We start from the raw sequence: 26,370 nt of genomic DNA on the forward strand, positions 1-26,370 counted from the left end.
TACTTATTTAAGCATTTTATTTGTGAGACTTCTTTTCTAACATTTGAATTTCTAAAATAAAATTGAAACACACACACCAGCAGCAACAACATACACAATATGTAAGGCTACAGTATGTAGATTTGGATTTAGTTTTGCTGCATGATGTGTTTACTTTGACAAATATTAAAAATGTTTGATGATCTGAAACATTAAAGTGTAACAAACTTGCAAAAAAATAAGAAATTAATAAGAGGACAAACGCTTTTTCACACCACTGTATGTAAGAGAGATAAGAATGTAAACAACCAATCACAACAACTTTCACTCTGCTATAAATAATCAATACCAAGTTCATTTATTCTGTTTAAGACAAAACTATTTAGCATAAATTAAACTATGCTTTCGATTTACGCTTATGAGCAACAAATCTGATGCGCTGATGTTCACTTCAACAGTTTCTGCTCTACACTGTGCAGCTTCTTCCAGTCACTCACTCAACAGGATGTGATGTAATTCAAATGTTCAGCCCTATGCTTTAGTCTGATACAGCCCGTTCGCTTTGCATTATATTCCATCCACTCTTATTTTTCTGTTGGACTTTGTATAGATGAAGAGATGGTCCTGATGGAGCTCATGTTTTGTTATTACCTCAATCTTGAGAAACAGGACATTTGTAGAGCTTGAGCCACACAGGAAGGTAAAAGGTTTGAGTAGGTGTTAAGTAGGCCACACAGCAAATTTTGAAGTGTTAATTTCACTCTCAAAGTGTGAAAATTAACACTTCCTTAGTGTTTATATAGGTCCACACTAAATCGAGTTAAATTTACACTTGAAAAAGAGTAAATTATTTTACACTTGCATAGTGTTAAAAAAAAGCACTGCTAGTGTTGACTTTAACTCTCTGTTTTCCACTCACTTTCCCTATTTGCATAAAATAAATATGTTAAAACTACACTCGCAGTGTTAATAGCTTAACACTAAGAGTGTTCATCTTAACACTAATAATATAGTGCTCATACATACCTAGGTTGATATTTAAATGTATTTTAGTTATATAGATTGTTTACTGCATTACAAGACAGTTTGCATTGATCAGTAAAAAAAAAATCAGAACAGTTTACTAGTTTAAACTTTTATTTTTAACAATGCATCTTAAACGCACAGTTAAACCAACATAAAATGTACAGCATTTTCAGTATCAAAAACTGTGAGAGTCTTAAAGAGGTGCTGTTTGCTTGCAAGCTTTGACAACACCAACACATTATTGTAAAAGAAACATTTAGTGTAAAAGCTTTGCACGCAGTTTCTTTACCCTGGGTGACTCACTGGTAGGTCCAACATCGATGTTGTAGACTGTAGTCTGCAGAAAGGTAAAGATGTAGACAAGGGCTTCCTCGTACGTCAAGTTGAACACATAGTCTTTAAAGAGTTCATCAACAGCACTCAAGGACCTGGTTGCTGCACAAGAGATGAGATGTTTGTCCATAACCAAATAGAAATGGTCAATCCTCCCCTTGATCCTTCCTAATCTTAGGCGACATGGCTGGTGGCCCTTTCTCTCACTGAGATGGTCTTCAATGCTGGTGCAAGACTGCAAAAAAACAGCCAAAAATATGTCATTAAATGCAGGAAACCAATTAGGAAACTTACAATTTTGTTAATGAAAACAACACAAAAAATAAAACAAAACCACCTTTAGCCAAAGTGCAAAAATAAAATGTGTTCATGTCATTCATTGTGTAGTGTGACAGGGAAAAGAATTACCACAAAAATATGTTTATATATTTTTTGATAAACCCTCATTTCATCCAAGATGTAACATACATTCTTCAACAGCATTCAACTGAATGTATTGGCTTTTAAAAAAAAGTTTTAAAAGGTACATTTTACAGCATCGCATAATGGTCTTAACAACCTTAATAATAACAATGAAAAGACTTTTGAAAATATTGTGAGTTTTACCTTATGGAAATGCACAAGTCTTTCAAAGGCCTCTGTTGAACTGATCTTAAGTCTTCTTTCTCTCTGAAGGAGGTAGGAGATGCAGAAGGAGTAGGACAGATGACATCATTATCCCAGTCTGAATGAATGATGATAAAGTTATACGTATTAATATTAAAATGAAGCAAGCCCACATTCACACTTATAGCTCACAAATACAAAAGAAACCAAAGCAAATTTCAAACTACAAAATCCTTAGAAATCGTACCATTTTCAGATTCTTGTCCTTCTGCTGAATTAATAAGACAATGAAGTCTGGCAGTTGAAGTCAGAGATTTCGCCTCATTGATGATCCTGTGCTTAAATGCGGTCTGCCACCTCTCAAGCAACTTGTTGGATGTTTCAGCATTGAACAGGAGACTAAAGTCTTGAATAATCTAAGAAAGAAGCATATTAGATTAATTACAAACGGTTCCCTTTTCTGGATCGTAAAAATGTTCCTGTTATATAGATAGAAATATTTTAAAAATGCCAGTTACATTAAAAAGACTGACTGTATGATACAAATAAAAATAAAAAACACAAACCTTTAAACCAGGGGTGTCGAAACTCATTCCTGGAGGGCCAGTGTCTTGCAGAGTTTAGCTCCAACTTGCTTCAACACAACTGCCTGAAAGTTTCTAGTTTGCTAGTTAAGAGCTTGTGTTTAATTACAGTTGGAGCTAAACTCTGCAGAAAACTGGCTCTCCAGGACCAAGGTTTGGGCACCTCTGCGTTAAATAATTAAAACGGATGAACAAGTTTGTGTTAAGTACAATAAGACAATTTCTTACATAGCCTTTTGCGGAAAACGGGTCTCTCAGGCTGGGAAAAAGAGAAATAATGCCCAAAGCATAAGTCTCCCGTTGCTTGCACGTGGGGATTCTCCTAACAATCAGTAAAATATTTGATTAAGGACAGTACTTAACTTTTTACATTTTATTATTTTTTTTTGGTTTAAAAAAAAAAATCCATGCTTTTCTTGCATATATTTAATGAAATCTTACCCATGAATCTCTTTCATGTGACTGACGACAATATTAACCAGCTGCCATCTAGTGCTGTGGCCCTTAAGTTTTTGTGACCTTGTATTCGTCAAGTACTTCATCACCACCAGATTGCTTTCCCAATGCATCTTGAACAATCTGATAAAGTGACCAGAAAAATGGTTATACTTGTAAAATAATAAAACTGAATTAGTATATGATTGAATTAACCATAACAAACAACATATGCATATACCTGTTTTGCCCTTTACCATCTACTATCAAGCAGCTGTTAGTCCTTGTCAATTGATTCTGCATATTTCGCTCTGGGTCTTCATGATCCATTGAAGAGAGTGAAACTGTATCAGTACATGTGCTGGCTGTTGATGATCTTGTGGGTGAAATCACTGATGGAGAAATGGAAAACATTATTATTAACCTTTACGTTATATTTTCTTTAGTTTACAATAAATTTATCTTATATTTCAACTTAATTTAAAACAATGCTGTACTAATAGCTTTTACTATACACTATCATCATCAATGTTTTTCTACACTGTGGTTTTGACAGACTATTTTGATCAACCTTTCATCACTGGGCATCACATGAACTTTAGCTAAACGAACACCTGGCAATGGTCAAGAAACATATAAAAACTCTTTATTTCTATACACACTCCACTGTTCAGTAAGCTCTTCTATGAATTTCTTCTTTTTACTTAATTCTAACTGTTTTGACTTGTACTACTGTAAAACAGAGGCATTTTAAAACTGTCCAAATATTTATTGAATAATTACCCTCAGGCAGGCCAGCAGAAATATTTTCTTCCAAACATCTAACAGTCAAGCATAAATGTGGACTGCTGTCCATTAACTCGTGGAAGATCTCCTCTTCTACATTAGGGTCCGTGTCATTGAAAACTTGAGGATCTGCAGTTGTTGATAATCCAAATTTGCTTTTCACTGAAAAAAAAAAAAAAAAAAAAAACAGACTCAGGAAATGGTTATGACTTTAGTGAGCACAACTCTGACCAGCACAATCTTAACTTATCTTCACTCCGAAAACATTGAAATGTAAAATCAGTAAGCAATTTTACATATTTTTTCACTCCTTAATATAGAACTTTCACCAACATGATGGAAGCTGTTGAAAAATACACAATATATCACTTTATTATTAACAAGAATCTATCACAAACTTGACATAGTAAAATTAAATCAAGTTAATTTATTCATTTTCATGTTAAGGTGATACAGAAGCCGATGTTATTATGAATAGTACATATAAATAAAAAAGCACATTATGTTTTTCTTTTTCTAAAAATAACTATATTTACGTTCTTTTTGTTTTTTTATTATGAAGGATTCTACATACCAATTTCTAACTAGTATTGTTAGCAAGACGTAGGCTATAGGAAAATTATACTTGTATAAATGCACATTACAGATTAAAAAAACTTTTTTTTTTCACATTACACATTAATGAAAGATCTTCAAAAGTTAAGAGTACGTACAGTTCTATCTTAAGCCAGCTCTTCATGCAATGCAATTGAACAGCACTTCAATATTAAATAAAGTTACTATTCGACTACTACCTTAGAGTTAACAATGAAATTTGCTAGGTAAACAATGGCAATAACAGTCTGCTTGGGTTCGTCTCTTCTGAGCATAGCATTTTTCGGTCGTTGTCATAGGGAACACGTTACTCGATTCGCGCTCATCATCAGTTCTTTTCACAGCAGTTCCGTCTGTTACAGTTACTGAATAAGTCGAAACTCAACATACGGTATTTTTGAGTGGAACTGAGTGTCAGACAGGTTATAAAGTAAGCCATTTTAAGGATTGGTGCTTACCGGAGAAGCGAACAATTTCAAATGATTCAGTTCAATGTAGTGAACTGGTTCGATTGATTCACTGAAAAGAACCGTTTAAAAAAGAATCATTTCTTAACTGGCTAACGTTATCCCTTCATGTCAACAAGCACGGCTAACTTTTACAGCGAATGTATTTTGCGTCTGTTTTTAACGTATTATGGTCTGCAGGTCTGTACCTGTACACTTGAATCGTATAACGTTATTCACCGTTTAAAAGCACTGATGAAAGCGTGAACAGGCAGCCCGCGACTCCTCGCTGCTCGCGCCACAAATCAATCGCACTGAACAGTGAACATTATAGATAACGTTAGATTACACACAAAGCTAGGTTACGGTTCAGCTAACGTTAAGTACTGACAGCTGCTGCTTTGCAGATATTTAAAACAAATAAACAGTTTAAACAATTCAAACGGTTGCATGAGTCATTACTGCCTATTTCTCATAATAGGCTCGAACTGAACCCGATTCAAATAGGAACTCCTTAAAACTGTTAACTGTAAAATGTTTAAAGTTACCTTTGTTTTCCCGCTAAAGCAGCTTGTCTCGTGGCTCCAGATGTCTGTCGCGTATAAAATGACAAGTGGTTAGAACTTGAAATCTCGGTTAGAATATTTACAAATATTAATTTAACATTGAGAAACATAAAGCATGTAAAAATGTATTGAATATTTGTGGTTAAATAAGTAATATGACAGTTACCTGTTTGAATGTTCTCCATGTGCCATCCGCCATTAATCAAAGAGGAAGTAAGGTGAAGCGACCGGAAATGGAAACAACTTGTTTATAGTGTTAACTATGTTAACTCGCAGTATTAACCCTTACTCTGACCACAAGGGTACACTGCAGGTGTTTATGTCACGTAAATTAACACCACAAATAACACTTTTTAACTCAAAAAAATTTACACTGTAAAAACAACTCCAAACAACACTGGAAATTTTGCTGTGCATGGTTACTGCAGACACTCTCATGTTATGTTCTTTGTAGTTTTGGTCAACCTATTAGATCTTGCAACAGCACTAAACAGGGTTAGCATAAGTCTTGAGGTTTGTGGTGAAACTTTTTAAGATGTTAATCAGATTTCACATGTCACTTTCAAGATAAACTTGAAGTGACAGTTCCCTCAAAAAAGAAATTGTCCTCGCTCAACCTTAAGTGGCTCTAAACCCCAGACTCACACTGAAAACATACCGCTATGAATTTCTGGAGAGCGCCAAATATGTCCCAAGAGCTAAGTTCTTTGCAGTTTTTGTTTTTGTGAATCCACCAGAGGCTGCTGTCTACGCTTTTTGAGATCTCAAATTTCTCTCGACAGTGCCATTCACGCCTGCTGTTCTCGCGTAAAACCACTAGAGGCTGCTGTCGACTGACTGACTGAATGATTGATAGACTGACTCACCCAATAGTGTTTTCAAAAGCACCGATTGACCCGTGCACCCACTTCCCTAAACCCAACCGACAGTTTTAAAAAGCAATTCAGAAAAAGAAATGCTATCGCCTGATTTTTGCCACATTATTAGATTTTACCATATTCTCACCATGTTATTTACTTGTTTATTTTTGGCTTCAGTTTTTGTCTTGCCTGCTTTCTGGAACCATTCGTCGCTTGACTCAAACCTCGTTGTTGTGGTCAAGAGCATCTCAAGTCTGCCGACATGGCGAGCTACTGGACAAACTGGTAACTGCGGAAAAGACGTCCACATGGAGGTAATCGGCCAGCTGGAAAGCACAAAAAGTGACAGCATCAAACCTCCTCATAGCGCTTGTTTTAAAGACAAAATGCAGCCATACTTCTGGCTACATAATTCTCAATCTCCAAAAATGTACAGTTGAAGTCATAATTATTAGCCCTCCTTTTGATGTTTTTTTTTTCCCAAATGATGTTTAACAGAGCAAGGAAATTTTAACAGTATGTCTGATAATATTTTTTTCTTCTGAAGAAATATTTGTTTTATTTCAGCAAAAATAAAAGCAGTTTTTTTTTTTTTTATTGAGACAATTTTTTCAGACTGTCTGCAGAACAAACCATCAATAACTTGCCTAATTACCCTAACCTGCCTAGTTAACTTAATTACCCTTGTTAAGCCTTTAAATGTCACTTTAAGCTGTATAGAAGTGTCTTGAAAAATATCTAGTCAAATATTATTTACTGTCCTCATAGCAAAGATAAAATAAATAAATTATTTGAAATGAGTTAATAAAACTATTATGATTAGAAACTAAATTAAACAATTTGGAAAAAAAAATAAACAGGGGGCTAATAATTCTGACTTCAACTATATACAGGGCTGCATTTTTTAGAATGAGCCTATGTTGCAACAACCTCTATGAGTGTTTTTGTTGTTGTTGAACACAAAAGAAGATATTTTGAAGATTGCTGGAAACCTGTAACCATTAACAAGATAATAATTGTTTTTATGGAAGTCAATATATACGGGTTTTTAGTATACATTAAAAAAATGTATTGTCAAAATAAAGTGAGAGAGATGCACGGCTTAATGACCAAATAACAATTAATAACTAATCACATGCACAACACTATTGACACCTTTCTTTGAGGTATATTTCCATAGCTTCTGCTAGCATAATTAAAAATATTTTACCATTTAAATGAATAATAAGTATAATAATTAAAAAAAACTGCTGTGTCCAAATGAAAGCATTGCACCATCTTACCTTTATCTGCTCCTGAAGGTCTACAGTTGCCTCCAGTCAGTGTGTGAGCACCACCATGTGGTGCCATCGCAGAGAGGCTGTAGGTAACTTTCCAAAACCACTGGTGGAATGATCTTTCCATTCGCACTTGGACTCCGGATACACTGGTGACCCTCAAATGACAACTAAAACCCACCTCTTCCGAAAACAACTGAACCCCAGTAAATAATAAAAAAAAACACCTATCGAAGCACTTTCTCTCTCCCTCTCTCAAATCCAAGCACAGTTTCTTTGTATAATTAACACTTCTTGTTTGTATTGTCTCTTCTTGTAGAATCGCTGAACACCTCCTCTATTGTAAGTCACATTGGACAAAAGCATAGGCTAAATGACTTCATGTAAATGTAAAGCAACGAGCTTTCACCAGGGTGATCTTTTTTTCTTTTAAGGTACACTTTTGTACATGAAATGTCATGATCATGACCATGAACTACACATCTGTCACTTAACTGGACTACAAATACCATCATGACCTCACATACACACCAGTTCCTGATTCCCCGATTACACACACAGCTGGTAACTCATAATTCTTTATATTTACCTCACACACACACACACACACACACACACACACACACACACACACACACACACACACACACACACACACACTTTGCTGAGTCTTGCTCACCAACATTACCAAGCATTATTTTTTGTCTAGCCTTGCCATGCCTTGTTTATTGTTCATGCTGTTTGTCGCCTGCACTGACCTCTTTGCCTGTGACCATGCACTTTTGGATTACCCTCATGATACCGTTTGCTCCTGTTTTGACCATTGCCTGCCTGATCAAGTTGTGAATACACTGTATTTGGACCCACACCTCCGTTGTACCCCAACTCCCACAGTTACAATTTACCTGTGAATGTTGTATTATAGAACCATAAATTAAATTACTTGTTACTTTCAGTTGCCTGTTGTACCTAAAAGTATAGCTTTTAAAAGGTTACTGTAAATCTTTATACAAAAAATCTTTATTTTCCTATATTTCATGTCAAAAACTCAGAAAAAAAGGTACAAAAATATTTTTAAAAGGTTTAATTCTGAATTTTAGTTAAAGAGTGGGTAAACAGTAAATATAAGTATCTTAAAAGCATATGTCTATACATTTTACTTAAAAGCACAAATCTGTATCTATTACCACATATCTTTTATCTTTTTTGAAAGAGAGAGAGAGACTAGTACTTTATTTTTAGGTTGTCATTATTACATGCTTCAGCAAATGATATGATATCCAGTTTTCAACTAGTAAATTAAAAAAAATTACCTGAAAGAAAGGCGATTTCAAATCTCTGAAAGTCTGCTCTGAAGTTTGCTTCATTCAATATAAATTTCACTCAAAATAGGAACAAAAGTAAAACAGATTAATTGTTGGAAGTTTGGTGGAATAATTAGTAAAACTGAGATGTTAAATATGATAATTGGATTGTGGGAAATACATGATTCAATCTATTCTTATGTAGCAGAAGTAACACATGTGAGCACAAGAACAGTTATAAGTGTCAATAATAAGTGTACAATTGAGATTTTTACACCTTCTGAAAGCTGATATACAAGACCTAATTAGAGCTTGAGGGTTAAAAAAAATCATATTATTCAAAAATATTCATATTAAAAATCATCTTTGAAGTTGTCCTATGAATCTCTCAGCAATCAATAATAGTAATCAAAAATTAAATAGAAATTTACTAAATATAACATGATTTTTACTTAATATTCAGCATTTTTGGCATAATAGATTGATAATCGACCCACACAATGTATTTCATAAACATACCTGTGCAACTTAGGTTTGTGGTCCAGAGACACATATACAATGAATAACCCATTTAAAATGCTGACCTAAATCCTGTTAGTAAAGCTGACAGAAGTGAATAAACACCCTACTTTTCAGCCATTGTTATATAAACACATACAGGATGTGGTTATGCTTTTATATAATTTTGCACATTACTTTCCTTCCAACTATGAGTTTGCCACAAGTGTTAGATGTTAATACTCAGAGAAAAAAGTGCAGATACCCCACCTGCTTTATACCACATTTTATCACACAAACTTACAATATTGATAAAGTATCACTGCTGTCTGTGATCTTCTGACAATTAGCATTAAAATGTTTCAAATCTCATCTTGCAGCATTGGTCTGTGTTGGTGTCTTCTCTAGGGTCATCTTTCTCTGACCTCTTTTTGAGGAAAGGTTCAGGGCCGCATAATTAACATCATCAGCATTCTGAAACTAGAAGAAAGAATTAGGTAATGTGTTTGTAAATTCACATTAAATGACATGTTATGTTAACTCCTATTTGCTGATTTGATTCTCCAAACCTGCACTCTTGTAATATCATCATTAGTCTGCATTTGCTGAGGCGTTCCACCTGTTTGAAGTAAGTATAAAATGGGTTACATATGAGTTATGTAATCAATATTCACTATTTTTAAGAATAGATCTATAATATTAATAATAATAAACAGATGAAAATGTTTACTATTATTATTAATATTAAGGTTAAACTGATAGATTGCAATAAAATAATTACCGTTTCTTCTCAATGGTAAAGAGAGCAAAATATTGATGGTAAGACTGACTGCAGACAGCACTGTGAGGCCAATTAAAATACATTTCTGTATACTTTCACTAATAAATCCATCTAGGAGAAGAAGAAAAAAGCAACTTTAATTAATTAGTCATCTGTATTTATTTAGAGGGGGGTAAATAGCATTAGTCAGAATTAAAAGTAATTCCCAGAATAAAATAATACACTACCACAAGTCAAATCTATACATTGGTATGATTATAAAGAGCAAAGTATTTATTGTTTCTATGCTGTTAATTATTCGATTTTTAATGTCTTTTTGATAGCCAAGTAACACCTGTTTCACAAAATAAACAAAGGCATTGGGCTCTATTTTAACGATAGGCGCAAAGTCTAAAGTGCATGGCATAAAAGCATTAAGGGTGTGTCCGATGGTAAAATGGTAAAATACGCTCTGCGCCCCAGCGCATGGTCTAACAGGGTTGTGCTTATTCTCTTAATGAGGTATGGATGTGTTTTGAGCATAATGTGCATTGAACCAAACAGTTTCTCATCTCCCATTCTCTTCAAGTGTCATTTGCTTCAAGCCATGATGCATTTGCTATTTACATGGCGAAGAGGATCAACTGAATGCTTCACTAGCGAGAAAACAATTAAACCGACCATCTGCAGCGCGAGGATAAAGAACGAGCCTACTTTATTCGGCCTCTTTCTCTTTACTTTACTTTTACTTTATTTACTCCTTTACTTTCGTGGAGAGGAAACGGTGTTGTACGCACTTAACTAAAGACATCCATTAGCCTACATATTCAATTTCTTTCGTTAAGAGCAAAGATTTGTTTCAAAACTATTTCTAATTTCTGTTCTAATTTCCAGCAAATGAATAAATGAACAATAATAACGAAGTGTGGTGAGTTATACAAACATATGTCTGCAAAACCCGACAGGTGGACTAATCTAAATCTGTTTTTATTCAAACAAATATAATTATGCATATAATAAATAATACTAATAAAAAATAATAACATTATACAAATGCAAGTTGTTGTAAAAAAACTGAAAAAAGTCCACTGAGATGTCAAATCTGACTCAGTTACACCAATTCAGTCAGGAGGAATGGGCCAAAATTCCTTCAGACTATTGTGAGAAGCTTGTGGAAAGATACCCTAAACATTTGACCAAAGTTATAGTTTAAAAGCAAAGCTAAAAAAAATACCAAGGAAATGTGTGTAAACTTTTGACTGTCTAGAAATTAATAAAAAAATTCTCAAAAAAAAAAAAGTATTTTATAAAAAAAGTCATTATTCTGGCATTTAGCAAATCATTTAGGCAATCCTAACGGACCTGAAATAATAAACATTCAGTATGATTTACCATCAGACATTTAAAAAAAAAATAGTAATGGTTCTTGTTACTATGTAAACTTCTGGTTTCAACTGTATATACATACATGGATATATACAGTACATCATTATTGATGCATCTATAATATTAATAACATTGTTTTTGTACATTGACACTATTTCTAATCCTGTACTTTAAACAACCCTTAAACATACTCATACCACAAAACATGTATCTGTTATTCCATCTCGAAAGCCAGTAAAAAAGCTTACTTACCTTCAATGACCAACGTTGTGCCATTTCCAAATAAAACCTCATCACAAGTCACCACTGAACAGTAGTATAGTCCAGCTTCAGACACATCAACACTCATCTTAGCAAGGTTCTGGAGACAGCTCTGTGTATCAGATGAGTCTGCACACTCATTTTTGCTTTTTCCATGAGTATAAACAATTCCCTGATGAGTTGTATTTGAACTCTGTCTGAACCAGTAAACAGATTGCACATCTTTATCACACGTTTTCCTTTCAACTGAGCACCGCAGGGTCACATTGCTTCCTGGGTTAATAACAGCATGTACTGGGAGTTGTATAACAGCAGGTTTAAGGTCTGCACCTGTACAAAAAAAAAAATGCAAGGGACAATAAATGGAATCATCCATCTTAAAAACAGTTAAGCTTCACGTTTAATAACTGTATAAGAAGTATGCAAGAGCTTATCTAATGTCTCTAGTTACCTGTATGCTCTGAGAATTTTTTTTTTTACCTCTTTTTGTGTTAATATTTGTTAAAATAAATGCAAATAAAAGTTAAAAAACTTTTAGTTTAACTTACAGAATTGTTCCAGTTCCAAAAGAAAGAACATTTGCAAAGACACTGGCACAGAAATACATTCCTGAATCAGATTTTAGGGTTACAATAAATAAAAACAAAAGTAAAATACTCACCTTTAACCAACAGAATTGTTCCAGTCCCAAAGGAAACAACATGGGCAAAGGCACTGCCACAAAAATACGTGCCTGAATCGGATTTCAGTGTCCTACGGATGGTTAGGTTGAAACTGTCTGCTTTTCGCACCGCATGAAAACGCTGAGTTTCTTTAAAGTCAGAGGAAAACTCATTGGGTTGAGAGTGGTGATATGATGACACTATTACGACAGGTTTCTCTCCAAGAACTTGCTTATACCATATCACTCGATGAAAGTAATCTTCTAACAGAAGACAAGGTAACAACACAATGTACCCTTCTTGAGTGGCTAACACTTCATCCACTTGATCAACAGTGCAATTATTTTTGCCTGCTGGAAAAACAAATACTGTAAAGTTGTTTTTAACCATAACAATACTAAGTGACTGATTGAATTGGGTATGTTGTACTTACAGACTTGAGGATGAAAGAGAAAGATGATCACGTAGATGATGTGATTCATTTTATGCTCTTTCTGGGTCTTTGATTCTTCTGGCTGCATGTTGTGCTGAGTGCATTCATTTACTCTCTGACATACAGTACGTGACTCATCATGTGACTCTGCCAGCACAAATCCCTGCCCTCAAATGTGTTACACTAAAAAAAAAAAAGACTTATACTGCTTGTTCAAACTACTTATTTAATACGAGTTGAACCAACATTGAATTGTTAAGTTTTGAGACAACTTAATTGTTTTATGTTCAATTCACTTAAATTTGTTAAAACAATTAAGTTAACTTAATCCATTTGTACTGGGACAACATAAAGAAAGAGCTAGATTTGAATGATACTCTAGTGTAATGTCTAAAGTGATGACAAAATAAGTGATTTTGCTCACATTTTAGGATTATAAGGCTGAACGGCATGAAATGCCATCTGTCTACAAAGATTTCCCAATATTTCACTGTTGTTGAGATCACGATAAATAACCCCTGAAAAAGCCAAAGCAATGCAATCACTACCAGATTACTGTTGTGTTTGTGATAAGGAAAAACGCTAAACACATGCGGGCATTTCTTCTTTCTTTCTTTTTACTGAACTAGTCTGCAGTAACAAAAACAGGAGACTTGTTAGAAACAAACAGATGGTCAACCAAAAAGTAACTCAAAGAGTCCCATCTCACTCAATACACTATGGTATAAATACAGCTCTACAACATACAAAACAGAGAGAGATTGACTTAGAAAGAAATTTACCAGTTTTATAATGATTTCATCAGCTGTAGTTTAAAATTACGCTGTATTTTTTTTCCTCTAAGATCTTAAGCAACATCTGTTGCCATCTTGTGAATGAACAACATCAACCGTCTTTGGACTGCTCAATGACAGGCTGATGTTAATAACACGGTTGTTTCTAACCCTGCCCTTTAAACAACCCTTAAGCCTACTCATAAAACATGTGTCTAACTGTTATTCCACCTCAAAAACCACATAAAAAGCGTACTTGCCTTCAATGACCAACCGTTTCCAAATAAAACCTCATCACAGAACAGTAGAATAGTCCTCCGTCAGACACACCAACATTCATCTTAGCAAGGTTCTGGAGACAGCTCTGTGTATCAAATGAGTCTGCACACTCATTTTTGCTTTCTCCATAAGTATTAACAATTCCCGGATGAATTGTATTTGAACTCTGTTTGAATAGCAGACGACGCACTGTCTCTCAGAAATGATCAACCCAGGCTCATTGTGGAAACGTAGTCCCGCGGACGTTTCTGGAGACTGCGGAATACGTCCCGGCGGGTATGTACGGCTGCAGTTTTTGTTTTCGCGAATTCGCGAGAGGCCGCTGTTGCGCGCTTTTTCGCACCTCAGACGCCTCTTTCGAGCGCGGTTCGCGCCCGCGCTGTTCTCGCGTGAACCCGCCGAAGGCCGCTGTCCGACTGACCGGACGATTGACTACGCAACCGGCCAATCGGCCGACTCGCCCTCCTCCTTCCCTGAACCCAACCAATTTTACCGATCGACCCGCCCGCCCGCTCGCTTCCCTAAACCCGAGCAACAGTTCACAAAAGCCAACCAAAAAAATAAAAGCCCTGATTTTTTTTATTCTACCGCGTTTTCGGATTTTGCCACGTTCTGAACCTGTCACGAAACTCATTCACTTAATTTTTGGGATTCTGTTTTTGTCTAACCTGATTGCTTGACTCGAAACCAGTTGCCGTGGTTGACCCCTCTCTGCATCTCGAGCCTGCCGACGTACACGCTGAGTTGTGTGGACAAACGGGTTGCAGCGGGGAAGCCCTCCACAAGGAGGTAAGGCAAGCGCGAAAGGGAACAGCGTCACACCGCCCCGCCGCGTTCGCTTGAAAAAAAAAAACCTGGGACGTAATCCGCTGTCTCCAGAAACGTTCGCGGGACTACGATTTCAGAATAAGCTTGGGTTGGAAATTATACATTTCTTAAAATAAGCACTGTCTTTATAAATAAACTGCATAATTGCAATTTAAACAACTACATTCTTTACTATAAAAGCCTCAAAAGTACATTGTTGACCAACAGCAGAAATATTTGTCAAACTGTAGAGTGTAATCTGCTTGTTGCTGTATGTGGGCGGAGTAATACACAAGGGTGAAGATTTAAGAGGCTGTATGAGTGCTGTTACAGGCGGAATATCACACGGCTATCAGCCAATCATATTCAAGAACCAGACAGAACTGTTGTATAAACATATACAGGTATATACAGGTAGGAGATTGCTTACATGAGACTTAAAACAATGAATTAATCTTTACGCCAATATAGAAACCAATATAATGAATCTAAACCAATGTAGAAGTCACATGTGAAACTGTATGTGATATGTATTTATGTATTTATACTCACTCTCGAGTCGTTCCAAACCTTTAAGATTTTATTTTTTCCTTGCAAAATATGACATTTTGAAGAAACCGGTAATCATTAATTTGTATAAAAACAAAACAAAAACTATGGATGTCAATAGTTTTAGGTTTTCCAACATTTTCCAAAAGAACTTCTTGCGTTAAGCACAAAAACAGGAACTCAAACTGATTTTTGACAAATAAAAGGAGAGTAAATGATGACTCCATTTATTGATGATTTTAATAATTTGAACTTGAAGATTTTGCTGCATTTGCAAAATACTGTCCCTCTCCGTGGTGCTGAATTTAGCACTTAAATTTAGCATTTAAATTCTTTTGTTTTAGTTTTTGTAGTAAAGTTCGTTGTTGTTGAGGGAAGAAGAAGACAGGGTCGGCGATTCAGGTAAGCAAACTGTTTATTAATTTTCAATGCCACCACACATGTAGCAGGGTTTGTGTGTGTGTGTGTACTCTCTCCTCTCCCGACTGCTCCTCCCCTTCTCCTTATGAAGGGAGTCTCTCCGGCCCAATAACTAGAAAGACAGGTGTTATTTATCATTTCTGATTGACCTGCTGATCAGCCGCTGTGCTCCTAGCATGCTCTCCCCCCTTATTGGGTGTTCAATCACGCTTACCTCCACATGTTTTTTTTTTTTTAACATTTTAATGTCAAAGTCAAATATTGACTTGCATGATGACTGATGAGAACACTGACATGAAGGCTAGTGTGGCATTATTTGTACATTTTTACACAGGGTTTCTGCAAGGTTACTGATTAAATATATATATATATATAAAAAAGAGGACCTGCTTTTTAAGGTGTTATAAAACATTTTTAAAAATCGTTTTGAGACACATCAGAAAATGCATCTCCATTACGTTTTACAAAGAAAACCTGAATAAGGTTTACATAACTGCACTGTAAAAAAATTAAAGTTTAAAGTAACTCACTGCCAATTTAGTTTGACAGTAAGACTGTAAATTTTCACAGCGCACTGTAAATCAATAATTACAACCGTAATGCAAAAATGCAGCACAATTGTGGTTATTTATTTACGTAGTTGCCTAAACCTCAAATGTGGAGGTAATGAGCTGGTGTGGTTACACATGATCTGCAGTTGTAACTCCAGTTGAATGACTGCCAAATTATCTGACATGCTTTTGACATGGCTTATAGTTAAGGAAGTAGCATTCAATTCATGGGCAGCAGCTCCGGTAGACATTCATGCAGTCAGAATTTCAACTTCATGCTGCCTTTTATTGTCATTCAGTCTGCAATCACTCATAACCACCACCCCCAAACCCCCACCCCCGGTCTACAACTCATCAATCCACAATGCCCCAGAATACTGCATTGCATATGACTGAGAAATGGGGATCATATTTGTGCAGTCTGTCCACACAAACATGGGTATTTTCTAAACCACACTTTTTTCCACACTGTTTTACTGTTTGTCCACAAGAAAATGCAATGTCAGGTTGCTGAGACCGATACTTTAAGACGTTAAGATTTTTTTAAATTACTGTGTGTTTTCGCCTCATGACATCAGTTTTCTGCTTCATGATTGGTCAAGATGGCTGGGTTCACACCAAACACTAAAGACGCAAATGAAGCAAAATTAAACACATTCTTGGCCAAGCATGGCAAACACATTTGCCTTTACTGAATAAATACTTTCATTACTTTATAACTTGTTTACACATTTATATCAGTTTTTTTTTGTTTTAATTGTTTTTAAATCTCTTATTTACTTTTAGTTTCTTGTTTCTTTTATTCCAGTTTATGTAAAACACTTTCATTTACCATTGTGTATGAAATGTGCTATATAAATAAACTTGCCTTGCCTAGCCTATTTCATGTTATTTGTCTATGGGATTACAATCTGCCTCTGTTCTCACATTTGCATTGAATATTATGTAATTTACTCAAGCAAATATTTAATTTGCATGGTTATTGCAAAGGTTATGTTATTTGGAAAATTAAAAAGTAGTCATAATAAAGATTTACATATTGATAATGAAGTTATAGAAAGAGTAAATGCAATTAGGTTTCTTGGTGTTGTACTGGATCATAAAATTAGTTGGAAATCACAAATAAATAATTTGATCTCAAAATTAGTAAAAAAAAAATAAAAAAACTGTTGCAGTAGTGTATAAAGAAAGATTTATCCTGCACAATAAATCAATATTATATAACACACTTATGTTGCCATATATGAGGTATTGTGTTAAAATTTGGGGGAATACATATAAATCTAATTTACGATCCGTAAGTACAATGCAGAAAAAGTAATTAGACTGATAGAAGGTGTGGGTAATTAAAGCAAACAAATCCTTTATTTTTTTTTATTAAAAATACTTAAATTCGATGATTTGGTTACATTTAAAACAGCACAATTTATGTTTAAAGCTAGGAATAAAGTACTTCCAAAACACATAAAAAAGTTTTTTGAAGTATGACAAGGGGAATATAATCTCAGAGAAGAACAAAATTTTAGGAGGCTGAAAACAAGAACAACTTTAAAACAGTTTGTGTATGTCTTTCTGTGGAGTAAAACCATGGAACAGTTTAATGTTATATAAAATTATAAATAATTATAATTATATAATAATTTATATATAAAGTTATATATATATGTGTGTGTGTGTGTGTGTGTGTGTGTGTGTGTGTGTGTGTGTGTGTGTGTGTGTGTGTGTGTGTGTGTGTGTGTGTGTGTGTGTATATACAGTTGAAGTCAGAATTATTAGCCCCCCTTTAAATTTTTTTTTCTTTTTTAAATATTTCCCAAATTATGTCTATCAGTGCAACAAAATTTTCACAGTATGACTGATACTATTTTTTTTTTCTGGAAAAAGTCTTATTTGTTTAATTTCGGCTAGAATAAAAGCAGTATAACTTTAAGCAGTAACATTTTTTTAACACCATTTTAAGGACAAAATTAATAGCCTCTTTAAGCTAAATTTTTTTTTCGATAGATTAGAGAACAAACTATCGTTATACAATAACTTGCCTAATTACCCTAACCTGCCTAGCTACCCTAATTAACCAAGTCAAGCCTTTAAATGTTACTTTAAGCTGTATAGAAGTGTCTTAAAAAAATCTAGTGAAATATTATTTACTGAATATTATTTATATAATTTTGACTTCAATATTTATATTGTATATATATATATTTTTCTTTTCTATGTTGAACTATGTTTTTTTTTCCCTTTGGGTGTATGTTACAAAATGCAAAGGCACAAATGGGATCAAACATTTAATCTGTCAAAGATGCCAAAAGGATAAAATATGTCTCATGTAAAAAAAGAGATCAGTAAAAGAAGAAATAAGTTTAAGGAATAGACAAATGATGTATGTGGTTATGGGGTGGGAAAATAATAAGCTTGTGCTTCATCCCACTCCATTTTCGACTATGTTGAAATGTATTTTTTGTTAATGAAAATTGTTCGAAAATTAATAAATCAAATAAAAATTCCTAATTTGACGTGAATGCAACATAAAAGTGTCATTATCGCCTCCTGTTGGTTTGACGTGTCCATGCATCACAGTGTGTTGTTGCATTGTCATCTGGACAAAGATTACTTGAAGAAAAAAATTAAAGCAGGGAAAACCCAGTTTATCTAAATACCCATGTAGGTGTGAACATAGTCTGACTAGTTACACTTGTTTAGGATTATTAAATAAGAAAAAGAAGAAAAAAACATTATGTGAGCCACACTTTTAAGGTACATCTGTGTAATAATCATGCTGCCTAATCAGCATCTTAATATGTTACATCTGTGAAGTGGATAATTATGTCTGCAAAGCAGAAGGGCTCACTAATACAGATATACTGTAGCAAAATATATGAACAACCTGTGTGTACATAGAAAGAGTTTAGATCTTTGAATTCAGCTCATGAAAAATAGAAGCAAAAACATAAAGATTTGCATTTATATTTTTGCCTAATGAATAATTACAGCACTTCTCTGATTTAGATTTTATCACATTTTTCCAAAATGTTTTTTTTTTTTCTGGATTTGGTTGCATTGTGATCATTCGCCAAACAAGAGATTTAGAAGAATGTTTATGATAAACAGTTGGACAAAAAGGAGGTCAACAGAAACTAAAACTGTTTGAATAACATGAGGACGAGAACATAATGACAGATCTTTGAATAAGTGTGAATTTTCTAACCATTATTCATTTCTTTAATCTGTAGAACATAAAAGATAATATTTACAAGACTGAAAGCTGAAAACCTGAAACCATTGACATCCATAGTAGGAAAAACAAATACTATGGAAGTTTATAGTTACAGCAGGTTTGCAACCTTCGTCAAAATAATTTATTTTGTGTTCAACAGAAGAACTAAATTGGTTTGGAACAAATTAAGGCTGAGTAGACGATGACAGAATCTTGAGTTTTGGATGAATTATAGCTTTAAGTATCCATAGCTGATGTCACTTGAATGAACAAAGACAAAAGTTTTACATTAAAATACCAGCAAACAGTACAAAATTGCACTTCCTGTCATTATAGAGCCTTTCAAATAAAAATATTTCAAAACTATAATGAAATAGCAAAGAATGAGTATTGTATACTGAAAGTGATCCTGCTGTTAGTTGTTGTTTGTTTGTGTGCATACTGGTTTTGATTAAATGCATCTCTCAGTTTTCTCCTGCCTCTGTGTAGGCCTGTTTTTTTTTTTTCTTTCTTTCGCAAAAGGTCATTGGTGGCACAACAACATACAACATGAATCAGGTCAGCACAACACATGCTGAAAGGGAAACAACTGAGGGTCTGCTAATGCTTTGAATAAATACCACAAAACTAAACTGATGTGCAAGCTAAGACATTCTGTGCAGCTGACCACAAAAAAACACACTTTGATCAGTTTATCAGGGGGAAATAATATGGGTTTAGCATCACATGACAAATGCCTTGCATAAACAACACGTGTGCAAGCATGTGTGTGTGTGTGAGCACATGCAACTTGCTTAAATACAAAAATAAGTAAATCACCACACTATTTTCCATGTTTTATTAAGATAAAAAATACTTCCTTTTTTAATTATATTAATAGCAAAAGTACTCCACTAAGATTTATATATATATATATCAGGGTTCAACGCTAAGGATTTTTTGTACTGGTCTGATCGGGCCAGTGGTTCAGATTTTTACTTGCCCTGCCATAATTTTCACTGGCCCCACCAAAAAACAAAGGGAAGTTAATAGCTATATTTTAGCCACATATTTTAAATAATGTGTCAAAAATAAAGTCTGTAAATCTACAATTTTAATACTTTAAAAAAATTATTAAAATGTTATGCAAACAAAAAGAGTAGTATGAAAAATGTGGAGGTTTTTTATTACAGTTCGAAATTATTTAACAAAAGGTGGGCTGACTTGTCAAACTGATGGCAAACTGTGCAAAACATCACTTAATTTTTTTTGTCACGTTGTTCACATGTAAATGTCTGCTTCCAAGACATTAGAAACAGACATTTTCTTTTAGCCTTATATTTTGATGTTGTCGCCATATTGCTGTTTCTTCTATGTACTGGCTGTTACCAGGTTATGGAAAAAAAAATTGCATGCTCAAAACATCAAATCAGATAAGAGGAACCTTAAAGCAATATGGTGTTTACGACATCACAGACAAGGTAGTGTTTAAAGACTTAAAACCACAAAATTAAAATGCATGCAAATGACAAATAGTCGCAGACAAATTAAATTGTTGAGCCCTGTATATATATATATATACATGTGCAACTGCTCGTTAATGCAAATTTCTAAGCAGCCAATCACAGGGCAGCAACTCAATGCATTTAGGCATGTAGACATGGTCAATCTGCTGCAGTTCAAAAGCATTAAAATGGGGAAGGAAGGGGATTTAAGTGACTTTAATGGTGAAATGGTTAGAAACTGCTGAAATTTTCACCCACAATCATCTGCAGGGTTCACAGAGAATGGTTCGAAAAAGACAAAATATCCAGTGAGCGGCAGTTCTTTGGGCACAAATGCCTTGTTGATGCCAGACTGGTTTGAGCTGATAGAAAGGCAACAGTAACTCATGGTTTGCCGACCATGTCCATCCCTTTATGGCCAGTGCACCCATCTTCTGATGGCTACTTCCAGCAAGATAATGCACCAGGTCATAAAGCGTGAATCATCTCAGACTGGTTTCTTGACCATGACAATGAGTTCACTGTACTCAAATGGCCTCCACAGTCACCAGTTCTCAATCCAATAGAGCACCTTTGGGATGTGTGGGAATGTGAGATTCGCATCATGGATGTGCAGCCGACAAATCTGCAGCATCTGCGTGACGCTGTCAAGTCAATATGGACCAAAATCTCTGAGGAATATTTCCAGTACCTTGTTAAATCTATGCCACAAAATATTGAGGCAGTTCTGAAGGCAAAAAGGGATCCAACAGCACTAGTAAGGTGTACCTTACTGTGTGTGTGTGTGTGTGTGTGTGTGTGTGTGTGTGTGTGTGTGTGTGTGTGTGTGTGTGTGTGTGTGTGTGATCTCATTAGTGGAATTTTGGATTTTACTCAAACATAAGTTAGACAGTCAGACCAAGTAAAACTAGTTGATATGGCTGCTAGATGAAAGAACAGCAATTTATAGAGTCAAACAGGTCATGTTTTTTGTTTTAGAAACCACATGCACATGTTCTAGACCAAACTGTAGAACAAATTATAAAAAAATAAATAAAAAATGAATAATAAAAAACTGAAAAGAAATTAAAAGTCAGGGTGAATTTATAGTTTCATTTTGGTCAAGTTGTTATTTTACTTAAATAGCCATGAATTATATTGTATAACATGTTAACAGTTGATATTGACATTCACGTCCATGTTATAACATGAAGGCAACTATGTATGTAAATTTTACTTACAAGACGACTAATACAAATTTCACTAATTTTGCAATTCGAGATGCAGATAAAACTGCAGTTTAAGTGTATAATTTATGTCACGCAGTAGTCACTGTGACAGTAACTTCATACTGTAGAATATATATCATTACAGCCTCAAATTGTGATTGTTTAAACAGAGTTTACATTTAAAAAAACTATATACTTCTATATACAGCAGAACACACAATTAAAAATCAATATCTAAATTTGTGAGGCAAGCTGATTTTAAAAGAAATATTAAAACAATTGTTTTGTTAAATCATGTAATCTCTTGACTTTAAATTCACTTCACTGTATTCAGCCTTTTGTATGTTGTTTGATCTTCTTGCCGGAGGAACAGAGGCAAAACTCACAGCTGTATAATTCACATCTGAATCTCTAATCTGAAAAAATACAATAAAATAAAACATTTTAATATATAATATAATCTATTTGAGAGACAAATCACATTTTATACATGTTGTAATATTCATTGGCTTATAACAGTATAATAATAATAGCACTTTAATATAAGATTCCATTTCTTTTCTAATTAAAAATTATTATATGCATTAGAAAATATTATTTTTTGGACCTCAGCAAACATGAACCAGTTCTTTAGTTCATCAACATCAACAAAGGTGCAGCAACTTACTTGTTGATCATTTCTTATTATTACTGATTGTTAATACTGCATTAACCAGCCATAAATAATTAAAACATATTTCAAAGTTTTACCCGATTTAATATTTAAATAATAATGATAATAATAATAATAATAATAATGATGATAATAATAATGATGATGATAATAATAATAATAATAATAAATGACCTCATATGTAGAATAACTGAGCTTTACACTAAGCAACAAATTGCCTGATTTTAACAATATTTAGAAACCATTCACAATATTTTTTGCAGATAGACTAAATTGCTAGAGTTTCACAAAACTACACTGCTAAAATGCTGTAAAACTTACAGTATTACTGACAATTATGGTTGCCAGTAATACTGTAAAATCTACAAGTGCCCTGTAAATTATTAATTACAATTATGCTCTAAAATTACAACACAGTTGTAATTGGTCATTTACAGTGCACTTGAATATTTTACAGTATTACTGGCAAACAAAACTGCCAGTAATACTGTACATTATACAGCAATTCTGTACATATTGTATGTTGATTTGTTTTTGTTTTTTTATTTCATTATTTATTCTATAATTACTTTGTCTGCTTAGGTGATCCAGATTATGAGACCTTCTACAAGCATTTTAATTTGTGTTAGAAGGGTGGGTGATCTTTGATATATGATCCATCCCTTTGTTGCAAGGACTTTACTTTATGTATATATGTTTGTCATGAAAATAGAGACAACACGTTACCTCACATGATGGAGATGCAACCATTTCAAGTCCTTTAATAAAATGTGCAGAATATTTTTGTTAAAATGTGTCAGACATTTGTGATTAATTATTCAAAAGTACTGCTTATTTTGATATTATATTGTGTGTATATAGTTTTTACCTCTGTGCCTTTTTCTCCAGTGTATGCAGCGATCAGCAAGAATTATGATAGTTACCACCACAAAAACAACATTGGAGAATATCAAGCAAAGTAACACAGGATGCCATTCTTTTTGGAAAATGTCATCTGAAATGGAGGAAAATGAATCAAAGAATGTTAAAAATAAAAAGAACAGTTCTTTAAAAACAATGTATTGCCAGACTTTGAATTTCTTTTTATTAATGTGATGTGCAGATTCTTTAATTCAAAACTGACTTGACCACTTAAGCGAATGTCTAAGTATATAAAAATTAGTGCATTACATAAAATATTAAACCATAGTAAAATAAAATATTAATACTGATTCAAATGCAAATGATTTTTTAAATGAGTTGTAAAGTAGTTTATTAACCAACTAAAAAACAAAAATCAGAAGAAAAATTAGCTCAGAAAATTGCAGTCCTTTTTTGTATACATCTTGTTTGATATTATTATCCAATTAAAGGATTTATTTTATTAAGTGTGGCTTAGGCGTATAAATCATTATCTTGAACTACAGCTATAAAGGCCACATTGTTTACTGAATTATAGCACTTAAAAGAATTACCAGCATTTTTAACAGGGGTTCCATTCCCAGCTGGCATCTTTCCATAAGTCATGTTGACGTCTACATACTCAGTTCCTTGGAAAAAGCAAAATATATGATGTTATATGGTTAAAATAGCCTATTTCCTCACAAAATAGTAGACTGAATATATTTTACCTTGTAGCATCAGATGTGCTCCAGAGATAAACTCTATTAAATTCAAGAACACCGTGCCGCAGTAGTATATGCCAGTGTCCTGCTTGGTGGCAGCTGTTATGTTGAGGTGAAAAGAGTCTTCACTTGGTAAAATACTGAATCTTCCATCTTTAAATTCATCTTCAAATATGACTTTATTCAGTTGAATGTATGATATTGTGATTGCCCTTGGGATCTGTCCAGTTTTCTGTTTATACCAAACCAATGTGTTGCCCAAACTAATTTTTGTAGAGAAGCATTTGATGATAACATCATCTCCCAGCTTAAATGTTTGTAATGAGACAATTTCAGCACTGTGGTTAGACTGGGCTCCAGCTACAACAAATCAGTTAGATTTCAACAATTAAAATGATGTATGAACAGTAAAGAAGTATGTTTAAACAGTCAAAAGAGAAATAAAAAAGCTATACTTACGTGCCCAACACATCAAAATGAACCAAAAGATCATGTCTAAAGCAATGGATGTGGGAAAATCCTCTTTAGAAGACTTGCATGTGACATGATTGGTCACTTTCAAACCAAGACGGACTAGAATAAGTCTGTTTTGAGCAAAGCTAAAAAACTCTTTGCAACTGACCGCAAAAAACAACATCATTTCTAGCAGGAGGAAATAATGTGGCTTTGTTATCTGATACCAGATCTATTAAACGTGTGTGTGTGTGTGTGTGTGTGTGTGTGTGTGTGTGTGTGTGTGTGTGTGTGTGTTTGTGTTCAAACAAATTTACTTTAATATGTTTCTACATGCCATTACAGTTGAAGTGTTATTGTCCTTTTTGCTAATATCTTATGTGGAATCTAGGATTCTGAAAAGCTACTGACAGTGTATAACAAACATAAGTTACACCACTAAGGGGAACTAAACACAAAGAGGAGACAAACCACTTAAAACTGCAGTCAATCTGGCTGCTAGATGAAAGGAAGTCAAATAAAAGAGCCCAAAAGGTCATGTTTTTTTGTGTTAGAAACCACATGCACATTTTCTGGACTTGTTAAATGTCATTTTAGCCTGAGTTCAAACCTACTTTTGTACATTACAAGAGACAGAGTTTGTAAAAATGCTTTAAAATATTACCTTGCATTTACCTTGTGTAAATATTTTTTTTTATATTTAGTAAAATGTTATGCTTACAATTTTCTGTACATTTTTTGATTATTAAACTTGTATGTAATTTGCAAGTTAATAAGAAATCATGAGCACGTGCACACCTCGGGTCAGCCACCATCATGTACATACACTGAAAGTGGTTTCAAAAATCCCCCTTTTCTTAAGGTCACAAAGAAGCAAAAGATTGTCCTTTTTCCTCTGTCATGACATACATCCACTTGAGGGGTAAAAATGTAGTGGTGGTGCATGATTTCTTCCATTGGAAACTGATTGGATTGCAGAACAGACATAAGCAGGGGAGAAAAAATACACACTGTTAGCCCTTTCTGAAAGATGTTCTATGTGACCAGAAATAAAGAAATGCAATTTTTAGGGGGCAAGGAAAGTTATGATATTTGATAAAACATGTTAAGGGGAAATGAACAAATGCTGTTGCACTAACATTAACCTCTTCTAAGCTTGATAGAAAAATTTGTTAAACACAAAGCGATGTAACACAGGTTTAAGCTTGTGGTTCAATGAATGGTGAAGGTGGGAAAGCGGCTAACCTTTAATAATTTTAATAATAAACATAAATACCCTTAACAGAAACTTAAAGGTAAACTCAAACATTCAGGCCTGAGAAGGGTATAAACGGAGATCAGAGTCAGCTTCAAATTTAGCTTCAAGTGGGATGAACAAACCTCCTGGAGTTTTCATTTATTTAATGTCTCGTTTAAGTTGCACAAGAGTCCAACCGATTGTTTTATGAATGTCTACATCTACACAAACCCTAAACTCACACAAAAAAAATCCACAAATTAGCAGTTTTCCAACAACTTTTAACCTTGAAAATTTCTAAAAAGTGAATTTTATAAACATT

General features: G+C 34.0%; 4 protein-coding genes and 1 pseudogene across 12 annotated transcripts in view; all 5 read right to left on the reverse strand.

Annotated features, from left to right (window-relative positions):
- nitr5 (novel immune-type receptor 5) overlaps positions 1-26,370 on the reverse strand; it is a 44,254-nt gene that overhangs the window by 8,173 nt on the left and 9,711 nt on the right. The window lies entirely within an intron of this gene.
- Positions 1,099-5,577, reverse strand: si:dkey-88n24.5. 4 transcript variants are annotated; one of them, NM_001034991.1, is given in 9 exon segments: positions 1,099-1,573; positions 1,945-2,005; positions 2,192-2,360; positions 2,757-2,850; positions 2,970-3,107; positions 3,205-3,355; positions 3,747-3,911; positions 5,338-5,381; positions 5,522-5,577. In NM_001034991.1, coding segments are annotated over 7 exon segments (747 nt in total). In that variant the 5' UTR covers positions 3,820-3,911; positions 5,338-5,381; positions 5,522-5,577; the 3' UTR covers positions 1,099-1,512.
- Positions 8,562-12,913, reverse strand: nitr4a (novel immune-type receptor 4a). 6 transcript variants are annotated; one of them, NM_131657.1, is given in 6 exon segments: positions 9,664-9,774; positions 9,864-9,913; positions 10,076-10,186; positions 11,693-11,974; positions 12,363-12,716; positions 12,797-12,845. In NM_131657.1, coding segments are annotated over 6 exon segments (957 nt in total).
- On the reverse strand, positions 13,760-14,023 carry si:busm1-105l16.13 (annotated as a pseudogene).
- On the reverse strand, positions 21,820-24,933 carry nitr6a (novel immune-type receptor 6a; the record flags this gene model as incomplete). Its single annotated transcript, NM_199130.3, is given in 6 exon segments — positions 21,820-22,497; positions 23,481-23,512; positions 23,623-23,748; positions 24,209-24,283; positions 24,365-24,718; positions 24,818-24,933. Coding segments are annotated over 6 exon segments (750 nt in total). The 3' UTR covers positions 21,820-22,368.

The sequence above is a fragment of the Danio rerio genome, chromosome 7 (assembly GCF_052040795.2).
Source record: "Danio rerio strain M-AB ecotype USA chromosome 7, GRCz13ab, whole genome shotgun sequence".
Lineage (NCBI taxonomy): Eukaryota > Metazoa > Chordata > Actinopteri > Cypriniformes > Danionidae > Danio > Danio rerio.

Excerpts from the sequence above, each read along its gene's own strand:
- si:dkey-88n24.5 (XM_087259843.1), bottom strand. Across the intron at positions 3,356-3,746 it reads TTCTGCTGGCCTGCCTGAGG|TGATTTCACCCACAAGATCA; the intron begins GTAATTATTCAA and ends TTTCTCCATCAG. Across the intron at positions 2,361-2,756 it reads CGTTTTCCGCAAAAGGCTAT|ATTATTCAAGACTTTAGTCT; the intron begins GTAAGAAATTGT and ends CTTCTTTCTTAG.